Source organism: Bubalus kerabau, chromosome 4 (genome assembly GCF_029407905.1).
Source record: "Bubalus kerabau isolate K-KA32 ecotype Philippines breed swamp buffalo chromosome 4, PCC_UOA_SB_1v2, whole genome shotgun sequence".
In the NCBI taxonomy this organism is placed as follows: domain Eukaryota; kingdom Metazoa; phylum Chordata; class Mammalia; order Artiodactyla; family Bovidae; genus Bubalus; species Bubalus kerabau.
Genome location: NC_073627.1, coordinates 129,890,150 through 129,904,027, shown reverse-complemented (window position 1 = coordinate 129,904,027; position 13,878 = coordinate 129,890,150). Strand labels below are relative to the sequence as shown.

Genomic DNA, 13,878 nt, shown 5'->3' with positions numbered 1-13,878 from the left:
ACTGATGTGGCTACATTTCTGGCCAAGCCCACCAAGAACACAAAATACAAGAGGTTCGGATTTTCATTTCTCTCGTTTACAAATCAGTGAAAATTAAACAAAAAATACTCTCCCACATTATTTGATTCTTTAAAATATAAAACAATTAAAAAGGAAAGTTTCCTTGGAACTGAAGTTCCTTTTCCAGAATCTGGTTTACATTCAGAATTCGAAAGGGAATATAAAATAAAACTGTTCAATGTCAGGTCATTTCTTTCAAGAGTCTACAACTAAATGCTATGCAGTGTGTGCTGGACACATGGAACTGAGTTTCCATTATGTTCAATCATGCAAAATTTGATCAACGTAGTGGACACTTGTTATGTTACAGTGACCCTGCCAGGTAGCTGGGAAGCCTATCTTAACTTCTGAGATCATGTGACATTATGAAGTATACATGCAAAACTAAACATTGTTTCTCTGTCTGCCTACTTCAATATTTTTATAGGAAAACTGTCAGTGAGAATCTTATTTGCAAATGACTTGTGTGTTTAAGTAAAACTAAAAAATAAATTTAAATAAAATTCCCTTAAAATTATGTATTTGGGAAAACTAGACAGCTACATGCAAAAATAACCAAACTGGAATACTTTCTCACAGCATGCACAAGAATAAACTCAAAATGGATTAAAGACTTAAAAAAACATAGGGAGTATGCTCTTTGACATCAATCTTAGCAGCATTTTTTTTTGGGGGGACGTTTCCTTAGGCAAGGGAAACAAAACCAAAGTAAACAAATGAGACTACTTCAAACCAAGAAACTTTTGCACAGTGAAGGACACTATCAACAAAACAAAAACGGTGCCAACTGAATGAAAGAAAATATTTACAAGCAACTTATATGATAAGGGGTTAAGATTCAAAATACACAAATAACTCATACAACTCAACATTTAAAAAACAAGCAATCCAATTAATAAACGGGCAGCAGAGATCTGAACAGACATTTTTCCAAATAAGACATACAGATGGCCAACAAGCATATGAAAAGATGCCCAATATCATAATCATCAGGGAAATGCAAATTAAAATTACAATGAGCTATCACCTCATCCATAGGAATGGCTATTATCAAAAAAATAACAAATAGTAAGTGTTGGTAAAGTTGTGCACAAGAGAGAAGCCTCATGCACTGTTGGTGAGAATGTAAATTGGTGCAGCCACTAGGAGATTCCTCAAAAAATTAAAAATAGAACTACCATACAATCCAGCAAACACTAATTTGAAAACAATACGTGCATCTCTATGTTCACTGTAGCATTATTTATAATAGCTAAGATATGAAACCAAGCTAAGTGCCCATCAACAGATTAATGGATAAAGAAGATCTGGCATATATACACAATGGAATATTACATAGCCACAAAAAGGAATGAACTCTTGCCATTAGTGACAACACAGATAAAGCTAGGCCATTATGCTAAGTAAAAACAAAATCAGACAGAGAAAAGTAAACACTGTATGATTTCACTTATATGCAGAATCTAAAAAAAGAAAAGTGGGATTTCCCTGACAATCCAGTGGTTAAGTCTCCTAGCTTCCACTACAGGGGGAGAGGTTTGATCCATGGTTGGGGAACTAAGATCCTTCATGCCAGGTGGTGTGGCCAAAAAATTAAACTAAATAAAACAAATTAATAAATATAACAAAACAGAATCAGGGTTTTTGAAACAGATGCAAAGAACAAACAGGTGGTTGCGAGAGAAGAGGGGGTTGAGGGGGGAGAGAAATAGGTGAGGGAGATTTAAGAGGTACAAACTTCCAGTTGCAAAATAAATGAGTCACAAGAATGTAATGTACAGTCTGGGGGATATAATCAATAATTATTTAATCTTTGTATGGGGACAGAGTATAAATAGATTTCCTGCAGTGATCACTTTGAAATGTACTGAAATATCAAATCACTATGTTGTGTATAAGAAACTAACACAGTGTCTTAAGTCAATTATACTTCAAAAACAAACAAACTCATAAAAAGAGATTAGATTTATGGTTGTCAGAAGTAGGGTATGGTGGGGAATGGATGAAGGAAGTCAAAGGTACAAAATTTCAGTTATAAGATAAATAGGTACTAGGGATAAAATGTCCATGATAAAGATAATTAATACTGCTGTATGTATGTTATATATGAAAGTTAAGAGAGTAAATCCTGAATTCTCTTTACAAGGAAAAAATATTTTTCCATTAAATTTTCTATTTAATTCTGTAACTACATGAGATAATGGATGTTCCTAAACTTATTATGATAATCACTTCATGATGTATGAACTCAAATCATTATGCTATACACCTTAAATTTATTCAGTGCTATAAGTCAATTATATCTCAGTAACAGGAGAAGGCAATGGCACCCCACTCCAGTACTCTTGCCTGGCAAATCCCATGGACGGAGGAGCCTGGTAGGCTGCAGTCCATGGGGTCGCTAGGAGTCGGACACAACTGAGCGACTTCACTTTCACTTTTCACTTTCATGCACTGGAGAAGGAAATGGCAACCCACTCCAGTGTTCTTGCCTGGAGAATCCCAGGGATGGGGGACCCTGGTGGGCTGCCATCTCTGGGGTCGCACAGAGTCGGACATGACTGAAGCGACTTAGCAGCAGCAGCAGCAACACTGAAAGAACAAAATCATAAATATATTTAAAAATAAAAACTGTCAAATAAACATTAATTCTCTGGGCTTATTATCAATTGAAAATATTACTCAAAAATAAATGTTAGACATTATATGATGACATTTTCCTGACCAGAAAGCCTAAAATTTTTAAATCCTATTTTAAATAGGACTGTACTCCTTCCTTAATAAGAGAACTGAAATTGTCGCAAAGTATTAATAAGTAAAAAAACTCAATATTGAAGGCAACTCCAAATTACTTAATAAAAAATGTTCTTTAGTGCATGTAATCAACCCTTATATTGAATACAAAGAAATACATGATTTCGTTAAAAGAAAATCTGTTTCTCTACCCTTCACTAAAAAACAGGCTGAAGGAATATGTAAAATATATATGTTTTAAAGATGTCAAATTATTAACCTTCCTGTTTACAATATATTGTGGGGAAAGGGGAACATTATTTGGTACCTCTTTTAAGCTCTTTGAGGCTTCCCTTGTGGCTCAGCTGGTAAAGAATCTGCCTGCAATGCGGGAGACCTGGGTTGGATCCCTGGGTTGGGAAGATCCCCTCGAGAAGGGAAAGTCTACCCACCCCAGTATTCTGGCCTGGAAAATTCCATGGACTGTACAGTCCATGGGGTCACAAAGAGTTGGACACCACTGAGCGACTTTTACTTCACTTTAAGCCCTTTAGCAAAAGAGCCTGTTTAGTTCAGTTGCTCAGTCGTGTCCAACTCTTTGCAATCCTATGGACTGCAGCACGCCAGGCCTCCCTATCCATCACCAACTCCCGGAGTTTACTCAAATTCATGTCCATTGAGCCGGTGATGCCATCCAACCATCTCATCCTCTGTCATCCCTTTCTCCTCCTGCCTTCAATCTTTCCCAGCATCAGGGTCTTTTCAAATGAGTCAGCTCTTCGCATCAGGTGGCCAAAGTATTGGAGTTTCAGCTTCAGCATCAGTCCTTCCAATGAATATTCAGGACTGATTTCCTTTAGGATGGACTGGTTGGATCTTCTTGCAGTCCAAGGGACTCTCAAGAGTCTTCTCCAACACCACAGTTCAAAAGCATCAATTCTTCGGCGCTCAGCTTTCTTCACAGTCTAACTCTCACATCCATACATGACCACTGGAAAAACCATAGCCTTGACTAGATGGACCTTTGTTGGCAAAGTAATGTCTCTGCTTTTAATATGCTGTCTAGGTTGGTCATAACTTTTCTTTTAAGGAGCAAGCGTCTTTTAATTTCATGGCTGCAGTCACCATCTGCAGTGATTTTGGAGCCCCAAAAGATAAAGTCTGTCACTGTTTCCACTGTTTTCCCATCTATTTGCCATGAAGTGATGGGACCAGATGCCATGATCTTAGTTTTCTGAATGTTGAGTTTTAAGCCAACTTTTTCAGAGCCTGGGAACGCCCAATATACCCCAGGACAGTACACCACAAAGGCCACAAGGTGTCGCTTTCTGACAGCCTCTAGCTTTGCATTCTTCAAGGGGAAGGATGTTACTAAATTTTGAGGGGGAAGAAGAGGAAGGATGTTACTGTATTTTGATGCAATAACCAGAAGTGCATCCACTAGAACACACAGCAATTAATGCATCCAGATTAACAGAAGTTTCCCTCTAATATCCCTAAACCTAAAAGTTAAATCTATTTTTACCGTCTTCCTCTTCTTTTCCCCTGGAGCAATCCAGAGCATGTTTTTCTGGTTTTTTTGCAACTTGAGGGATCCAAGTTCCTTGACTGGGGATGGAACTCGTGCCCACTGCAGTGGAAGCACAGAGGCCCAACCACTGGCCCATCATGGAATTCCCACCATGAGCATGTTAACATTACTGCAGATTAGGGATACCAACCCCTAAATTTTCCATAGTTACTTTTTAGTCTGCACAAACACTCAATGGGATGCCCTGAGGAGGAATTGTTATCCTTATTTTACTGATGAGGAAACCAAAACCCAGAGAGGTTATAAAGGGCCAATGAAAATTCTAGTGACCAGGTTTCCGGACACATAGCACCCCAGCTGGGGCCTGTAACCCTGCCTCTCCTCCATCCCTCGGCGTGGAAGTGGTTGGGAGTAGGGTTCCACTGTTCAGCTTTTTAGAAATTAATGTAAAATACTTTATATTAAACTGATATGAATTTGCAGCTATTTATGTTTATAAAATAAAGTTTCAGAGGGTTTTCATGGCTGCTCTAATTCATTATGAACTGTGCTGTGATGGGTTTCCAAGGAAGCTCTTTGTCGTTCAGGGAATGTATTAGTTTACTAGGATTGCCCTAAAGAAACACTGGGCTTTAAACAACAGAAATTAATTTTCTCACAATCGTGGAGGCTAGAAATCCAACATCAAGGTGTCAACAGGGCTGTTTCTTTTAAGGTCACTCTTCTTGGTTGGTAGATGGCTGTCTTCCCCAGATCTTAGCACCCATGCATGTGTGGGTGTGTATGTGTGTGTCAATCTCTTCTTATAAAGACATGAGTCAAACTGGAGTAGGGCCCACCTTACTGACTTCATTTTACCTTAATTACTTCTTTAAAGGCCCTATCTCCAAACACTGTCACATTCTGAGATACTGGGGTTGGAACTTCAACATATGAATTTAAGGGTGACAATTCAACCTGTAACAGGATGAAAAAGTTGAGAAACGTGCAATACCCCTTCCAACTCTTTACCCACAAGAATGGCAGTGTTCTAGTCTATGTCCCAAGATCACACAATTAATAATCATTGCTGCTAGAATTCAAATACTGGAGGTCCATATGACACCAGTGACTAAGCATTCAAGCTGAATATTGATAAGCACAGCTTTTACTGTCTTTAACTTCCTCCACCAAATAGTTCATAATGGCAGCTACTTTCCTTTTTACCCAATAGCTATTTAGAAAATTTGTTTTTACTTCCAAGAGATTAGATTGGTTAACTTTGTTATTATTTTCAAATTTTCATGACAAAGTATTTGCTGGCATGAAATCTTTCTAGATAACAAAAATGTCTCCATGTCAAAATGACATGGAGCATAATATAAAAAAACTAAGTAATCCCTATTTAATTGATTCAACCTTATCATTGCATTCTGATCTCTGTATCTTTGTTTTTTTTGTGGCTGTCTTCCAGCAAATCTCACAAAGGCTAAAAGTGGTGCTAAAATCTCCAGTTGTAATTGTAGTATTTCCAAGTTTTACATGGTGTGAATTCTACTATATAATCTACCATCCTGTCTGTGGTTTACTGCCTTTTGCCTCAAGGTCGTCTTTACTGAGTTTTAATTATAGTTAACATTTACTGTGTCCCACCCTCTGTGCTTGTAGTTTCACACAAATTACTTTAAAACCAAAGTAACTCTAGCAATATTGATCATGTGGATCCAGATTTATGGAAATTGGAATTTATACAGTATTGAAGAAAAATACGGTAATCCAAATTCTGAAGGATGACGCTGTGAAAGTGCTGCACTCAATATGCCAGCAAATTTGGAAAACTCAGCAGTGGCCACAGGACTGGAAAAGGTCAGTTTTCATTCCAATCCCAAAGAAAGGCAATGCCAAAGAATGCTCAAACTACCGCACAATTGCACTCATCTCACACGCTAGGAAAGTAATGCTCAAAATTCTCCAAGCCAGGCTTCAGCAATACGTGAACCATGAACTTCCTGATGTTCAAGCTGGTTTTAGAAAAGGCAGAGGAACCACAGATCAAATTGCCCACATCCGCTGGATCATGGAAAAAAGCAAGAAAGTTCCAGAAAAACATCTATTTCTGCTTTATTGACTATGCCAAAGCCTTTGACTGTGTGGATCACAATAAACTGTGGAAAATTCTGGAAGAGGAATACCAGACCACCTGACCTGCCTCTTGTGAAACCTGTATGCAGGTCAGGAAGCAACATTTAGAACTGGACATGGAACAACAGACTGGTTCCAAATAGGAAAAGGAGTACGTCAAGGCTGTATATTGTCACCCTGCTTATTTAACTTATACGCAGAGTACACCACGAGAAACACTGGGCTGGAGGAAGCACAAGCTGGAATCAAGATTGCCGGAAGAAATATCAATAACCTCAGATGTGCAGATGACACCACCCTTATGGCAGAAAGTGAAGAAGAATTAAAGAGCCTCTTGATGAAAGTGAAAGAGGAGAATGAAAAAGTTGGTTTAAAACTCAACATTCAGAAAACTAAGACCATGGCATTCGGTCCCATCACTTCATGGCAAATAGATGGGGAAACAGTGTCAGACTTTATTTTTCTGGGCTCCAAAATCACTGCAGATGGTGACTACAGCCATGAAATTAAAAGACGCTTACTCCTTGGAAGGAAAGTTATGACCAACCTAGATAGCATATTCAAAAGCAGAGACATTGCTTTGCCAACAAAGGTCCGTCTAGTCAAGGTTATGGTTTTTCCAGTAGTCATGTATGGATATGAAAGTTGGACTATAAAGAAAAGAGAGCGCTGAAGAATTGATGCTTTTGAATTGATGGTGTTGAATTGATGGTGAAGAATTGATGGTGTTGGAGAAGACTCTTGAGAGTCCCTTGGACTGCAAGGAGATCCAACCAGTCCAACCTAAAGGAAATCAGTCCTGGCTGTTCATTGGAAGGACTGATGTTGAAGCTGAAACTCCAATACCTTGGCCACCTGATACGAAGAGTTGACTCATTGGAAAAGACTCTGATGCTGGGAGGGATTGGGGGCAGGAGGAGAAGGGGATGACAGAGGATGAGATGGTTGGATAGCATCACCGACTTGATGGACATGAGTTTGGGTGAACTCCAGGAGTTGGTGATGGACAGGGAGGCCTGGCGTGCTGCGGTTCATGGAGTCACAAAGAGTCAGAAACAACTGAGCATCTAAACTGAACTAAACTCAGAAAAGAAGGGAGATCTGTTCCTAACCTGGCAGTGCTAGTCCTTGTAGGCAGTGGCACAAGCCCTGTAAGGGTCCCTGGAGGAATAACCTCGGGAGCAACCTCTACCAACATTGGTAATGGGTCCTAACCCTGATACCCAACTGGAAGGAATGACTGACTATACCAGGAACCAACTCATAGAAAGGTACACCTGAACTAAATTTGGATTTTATTGCTTTCAAACCCCTCTTTGGCTGGAACAACAGTATAATTAACATATCACTGATTTTGTAACTGAAAATTCGGTCCTCCTTCCCAATACAGACTGAGGATAATAAGAAGGTTCTAAGGATAAAGGAAAATGAAATATATTTATTTGACAGCAAATGAGGACAGTAGCAGACTAACTTCCTGAAAATTACTGAACTGCTTTCTGGGAGAAACCAGGAGTATTTAAGGAAAGTCTTGAGACTGGGGTTAAAAGGAACAAGCAAAACTAGCAAGAAGGCCCGCCAGCATTAATCAGTAACAAAGAATGCAAATTTAGTTCCCAGCAACACAAGGGGAAGATAGGAAAAACAGTTTTAGAAATCATCTATCAAAACAGTTTTAACCTTGTGGCCCTTTTACAGTTTGGAGGATGTTACTTCTTTTCATTAGCTTATTAAGAGACATTATCCCATATACTAGGGACTTGGGAAATACTGTTATTATAATTTCTGCAGTGAACCTGTATTTAAAAAATTACTGTACTGGCAAAGACAATCTCAGTCTCTGGTCATAATTTACCCGGAAACGAGAATTTTGTTAAGGACTGGAGAAGGCAATGGCACCCCACTCCAGTACTCTTGCCTGGAAAATCCCATGGATGGAGGAGCCTGGTAGGCTGCAGTCCATGGGGTCGCTAAGAGTCGAGGACGACTGAGCGACTTCACTTTCACTTTTCACTTTCATGCATTGGAGAAGGAAATGGCAACGCACTCCAGTATTCTTGCCTGGAGACTCCCAGGGACAGAGGAGCCTGTTGGGCACAGAGATGGACACGACTGAAGCGACTTAGCAGCAGGAGAGAAAGAGAAGCTAAAGGGAGAGGAGCTAAGAAAGGGCTAGGGCACCGTGATGCCTCGAAAGAGGTTGACAGAAATGGGTTCTACAGCCCAAGAGAAGAGATGCGCCTAAGACAGGAGATTAGGGGAAAAACTTAAGGTCAAGTGGTAGAATGAGACATGAAGTTGAGCGAGTTAGTCAGGGCCTAGGTACACATTTGTCTGTGTACACAATATGCTGAGTCCAACCCCAGTCAGGCACCGGGTTCCTTCAGGGTAGCAGCCGGACCAGACGCCCCAGGTAACGCAAGCAGCCAGAAAAGGAGGCTGGGACGGAGGGCGGAGAGGCCGCCGCGGTCAGGGGTGAATCACGAATAAACAGCCGCGGGTAATGAGCCAACGAGCCCCACACGCCGAGAGCGGTGCCGGATGTGGCGACACTGAGCAGGGCGTCCCTTTCAGCCAATGGCCGCGCGGTCCGCCGTCCGACGGTGACCGGAGCGGTACCTGGGGAGAAAAGGCAAGAGGCCCATGAGGCGCGAGAAAGGACCAGCCTTCCACGCCATTACGAGAGTTACCAGAGCAGTGTACCGGAGGACCCGCGTCTCTTTCAGTTTCCCTTCCGCGGGTTAACTAATTCAGAGACACCACGCCTTCAACCTGTGGACTGCCTCATGCCGGAAGCTGCCCCCAGTAAAGATGGCGCACAGGCAATGAGGAAAAGCCTGAAGTAGGCGGGAAAGGAGGAGCCGGCAGAGGGCGTGCCGGGGCGTGTCCTGGCGGCCGAGGCCCGAATGGGCGTGGCCATCCGCCCCCACCGGGCTTTCGATCTATGAGGCTCACAAGCTGCAGCCAACCGAGTCCCTCCGTCGTCTCCTGGAGGCGGGTCGCCACTGGCCCCGCCCCCGTCCGATCACTCCCTTTTGGAAGGTTATCACCTGAGTTTTCAAGATTTGAGTGGGGTTGGGCCACTAACCTCCAGTCCCTCTGCGATGGAGGACGTGCAGGAGAACCCCGCGGAGTCTGGTTCCTCCGTCCTGTGGTCCGAAGAGCCTGCTGGCTCGGCCAAGGTTCCCGAGGTGTCTCTCTCGGAGGAGTCGGAGGGCTGTACCCGGCCCCTGGAGGCGACCCCCCAAAAGCTTTGTGGATATTTAAGTAAGTTTGGTGGCAAGGGGCCCATTCGGGGCTGGAAATCCCGCTGGTTCTTCTTCGACGAGAGGAAATGTCACCTGTATTATTCGCGGACCGCGCAGGATGCGAATCCGTTGGACAGCATCGACCTCTCCAGTGCGGTGTTTGATTGCAAGGCGGACGCCGAGGAGGGGACTTTCGAAATCAAGACTCCCAACCGGATAATTACCTTGAAGGTAAATGGAGCACTGTTTTCCCTTTTTGGCCGGGATGGGATCCCAGGGCACCGCCGAGCACAGGTGGGTGGTCACAATAAACCTATCATAATCACCGACCCCGATCACCTCAGTGAACCTGGGTGCCCAGGGTTTTGTGTTTTTCAAAGCGCATTCACACCCATTTCCTCATTAGGTTCCTGCAGTAAAGGCCGGGATGATGGACCTATATTACGGATCAAAAAACTGAGTCATAAAGGGGTAAAGGGACTGGTTTGAGTCACACCAGTAAAAGTAGTGTAGCCCACACTTGGAATCTCATAGCTTCCCTACTTCTCAGTACCCTATCAAAACTTTTAGGATACAGTCCATTGGGTTGCAAAACAGTCAGACAAAACTTAACCAGCTTAACAACAAAAAACTAGGCAGTTACCATAACTTTCTTACTTAGGGCTGAAGTATAGTCAAGATTCGAGCTTTGCAATCCTCTTTCAAGGCCTGGATTCTGAATTACTTTTCTTGATGTTGTAGCCAAGGGGAGTGAATGCTGAGAAAACGTTGGCAGAGATTGGGAGATAAACGCTTAGGTTTCACTGATCAACCTACATTGTTCATTGAAGCATAGCCAAACCTGTTTTCTCATCAGTAAGTTCTGTTTTATTATCATATTTAACTGGAAAAGCCTGAAGCATTGCAAAGGCCATGCGCTTTGAAATCAGACAGGCTTGGATTCAAATTCTGTATCAGCTACTTACTAACTGTGTGACTCTGGCCAAGTTAACCTCTTAGTACCGAGATAGTTTGTGAGACTAAAACAAGGTATGTGAGCACCTGGCACATCACAAGTTGCTGAATTAATCTCAGCCTAGACCACTGCTGGCATCTAGTGGGTGCGCAACACGTATTTGTTGACTGAGCACACATAGTGACAGAACCAAGATCAGAAAGTTCTTGTCCAGTGAAAGTGCCTAGAACTTAACTGGAAAGAAAGATTGGTGTGGGCTAGGAGTTCTGGAATTCACACTCAAAGAGGAGTGTGCCAGTAGACTGCTTCCCTCCCACCCCTACTTCCAGCCAATGGAGAATCTATTGAGCCCCCTGGATATAGCTCACAGCTTTTAGTTGCACTTTAATGACTAGGCCAGTCTTGTGACCAGGCTGCAGTGGGGGGTGGGTGAGAGTCCATCAGGAGAAAATGATGGCTGAGTTGTAGCACTGGGAAAGGAGACATATGCAGGTGGCTATGGATATGAGAGAGGAGTCAAGGATGGCTTGTGTAACTGGCTGACTGCCTGGTTGGGCCAGTCACTGACAGGAGGGAACCCCAGATGAGGAAACAACAGGACATGCAGTCATATGTCCCCTTGGTAGATTCTTAAGTTTTAAGAGGAGAGGGGCCATGTGGGCTCACCAGTGTCTCCACTGCCTACCACAGTCCCTGACACATACCATAGATGCTCAATATACACATGTCCAGAGAATTAATAAAATTGGATGTTTGGGTATGAGTGGGAGTTTGTGAGCACAAGGTCATGGTGAAGCCCTGGAAGAAGCTGAGGTCTCTCATGGAAAGCGTTGATATATAGAAAGAGAATGGTGGACAGCATTTTATCTGATTTGATCCCTCCATGGCAGGCTGAGGGCCCCTTTCATGGAGCCTCCAGCCTTCTGCACACCTCACCCCTGGCCCTCTTGAGAAGAGGGCTTGCCCTGGTTGCTTGCTTATATTCTCACATGGCCTTGACTGTGGTCATCTCTGTGAGGCTTACCAATCCTAGCGAGCCGCCCAGCTTCTGCAGCCCATCTGATCCCAGGCCTTCTCTCTGTAAGTCACAATCTCCTGGCCATAAATTATAACAGGTCTCTGGCTTAGAAGTGGGAGACCCGGGTTCTGGGACCAGCTCTACCACCACCTGCCTGGGCCACCTCACAGCCTTAGTTTCTCCAAGTTTCTCCATCTATAGAAGGGGCCAAGCACTCCTACCCTGCTTCCCCAGTGGAGGATCAGGCAACGTAATGGATGTGAGAGTAGGTGTGTGGACCATCCAGTACTGGGGGACTGATGACCAGTGTCAGGCGTACCTTGTGTGGGCTGCCTGGAGGTGCCACTGAATTGTTGTTGAGCGCATATGACTTTCCAGGTCCCAGTCGTATCATCCTCAGAAAGTGAGGGATTCTCCTCACTCCACAAAGTTGACTAGGACACTGAGATGTCACACAAGAAGGTAGTGATGCTACCCGGGCCCCAGCCAAGTGAGAATTTCAAAGCTCTCTCCCTCTCTCTCAATGTCTCCAAACTCTTTTATCCAGTGAGCACATTTGGAGCTCCTGCTGCATGTCAGGAACTCTGCTGGACACTTTCCTTCCCTCATTTCACCCTCATAACCACCTTATGGACCGAGTGTTATCATCACCATAGTACAGATGAAAAAACTGAGGCCCAGAAAGGTTAAGATATCTCTGAGTGGAAGATCAGAGCCTCGTTATCTTCTATGACCGAGGAGCATGTGGTGTTTCAAAGATGGACACCTATCCACAGTGGCAGTTTTTTGTTTTCTCAGGAAGGAGAGAGTTGCCAAACTTCCCATGACCTTCTCACATCCCTCACCCAGTCCCACCGTGTGGGCACAGGACCTTGCCAACTAACCCTTGTGCTTCTCAGGCTGCCACCAAGCAAGTGATGCTGTACTGGCTGCAGCAGCTGCAGATGAAGCGCTGGGAGTTCCACAACAGCCTGCCTGCACCTCCTGCTGCCCCCGACGCTGCCCTGGCTGGGAATGGGCCTACCCTGCGCCTTGAGCTAGGTACCCAACAGGCTTGCCTTCTATTCACACACCCAGGGCTTTTGGTGACCAAGCCTCTACCCTCCTGTTGGGAGTGAATGGGAGGAGTCAGGGATGTGACTCAGGATCAGCTAGGGCAACAGTATAGCATCCATGGCAGGGATGGCTGGCTCTGAGGCCATGCTGGCTGGCTTTAGATCCTCATCGTGTGTAATCTTAGGCAAGTTGCTTAACCTTTCTGAGCTTCAATTTCCTTCCCTGTAAAATGAGGTTAATAAACTATACCTACTTCTTAGGGTTATTATAAGGATTAAATGAATCTACGCAGCTTAAGTGGTTGGAATGACGTCTGAGCATTGTCAGAGTTCAGTAGACGTCAGCTAATATTATGATGATGGCAATTATGCGAAGATTTCAAGAAATTTCACAACCTGTGAGGAAGGTTAATGAGAAAATGCAGTTATTGTTGTTGCTTCTGACATAAATGCTTTTGTGCTGTGAGTCGAGTAGATCTGTGATCTTATCCCATGTTTCTATAAGGCAGAACCTTCACCCCCAGGTGACCCATAAGAACCCAAATCCTAAAACGTCTCAGCATGGAGGAGTCCTGGAGCTCATACCCTCCCACACCCATATTGCAGCCAGGACTGTGACTGGCAGGTTTTAGAACTGAGACAGAAAACCACCCACAGGGCTGTAGCGTGTCCATTATGCTTCACCATCAGTTGACAGGGACCCCCGTGGGCGAGGGCAGGACCTGTGGCCAGCCACCTCCTAGACCCTAGTACCCAGATGCATTACAGACCGAGCTCATCTGCCTTTATCCTTCTCCCCACTTTTCCTTCCCTCAGCCAATGGCCTTCATTTACCATTTGCCCCTTCCTGAATCTCAGATAGCCAGTCCAGTCAGTCGCCTTGGCCGGCGATGTCTGCTTTCTGGCGTGCACATCAGATCCAGGCCCTCACTGCTATTGTCTTGGGTCAGGCCTCCACTCTTAGCTGGACAACCACAGCAGCCTCCTCTCCAGTGTCCGCGTGTCCCAGCCTGCCACCGCAGACCCCACCTCTTCACTGTAGCCCAAGCGAGCTTTCTCAAATGAGAGCCTGAGCCGCACCCCCTTCCATGGCCGCCCTCCATGTCCCAGGCCCAGCTTTTTAGCACCAGATTCAGGCCTTGTCCTTCCTGGTCTCA

The 13,878-nt window shown here is 44.1% G+C and overlaps 1 protein-coding gene and 1 long non-coding RNA gene across 4 annotated transcripts in view; one reads left to right on the top strand and one right to left on the bottom strand.

Annotated features, from left to right (window-relative positions):
- Window positions 1–8,193: 8,193 nt before the first annotated feature.
- Window positions 8,194–9,284, bottom strand: LOC129651618 (uncharacterized). The gene is made up of 2 exons (XR_008714245.1): window positions 9,149–9,284; window positions 8,194–9,064 (listed from the first exon to the last, which is right to left on the bottom strand). It is a non-coding gene; the product is annotated as an uncharacterized LOC129651618 (long non-coding RNA).
- A 195-nt stretch (window positions 9,285–9,479) lies between these two features.
- The window catches only part of TBC1D2 (TBC1 domain family member 2), a 42,498-nt gene continuing 38,099 nt past the window's right edge, over window positions 9,480–13,878 (top strand). For 2 of the 3 annotated variants that reach the window (XM_055578608.1, XM_055578607.1), the window contains exons 1-2: window positions 9,480–9,924; window positions 12,566–12,707. In XM_055578608.1, the coding sequence (XP_055434583.1) occupies window positions 9,550–9,924; window positions 12,566–12,707 (517 nt within the window). In that variant the 5' untranslated portion in view covers window positions 9,480–9,549. The remainder of the gene's footprint in view (window positions 9,925–12,565; window positions 12,708–13,878) is intronic. The other variant, XM_055578609.1, reaches the window with a different exon arrangement.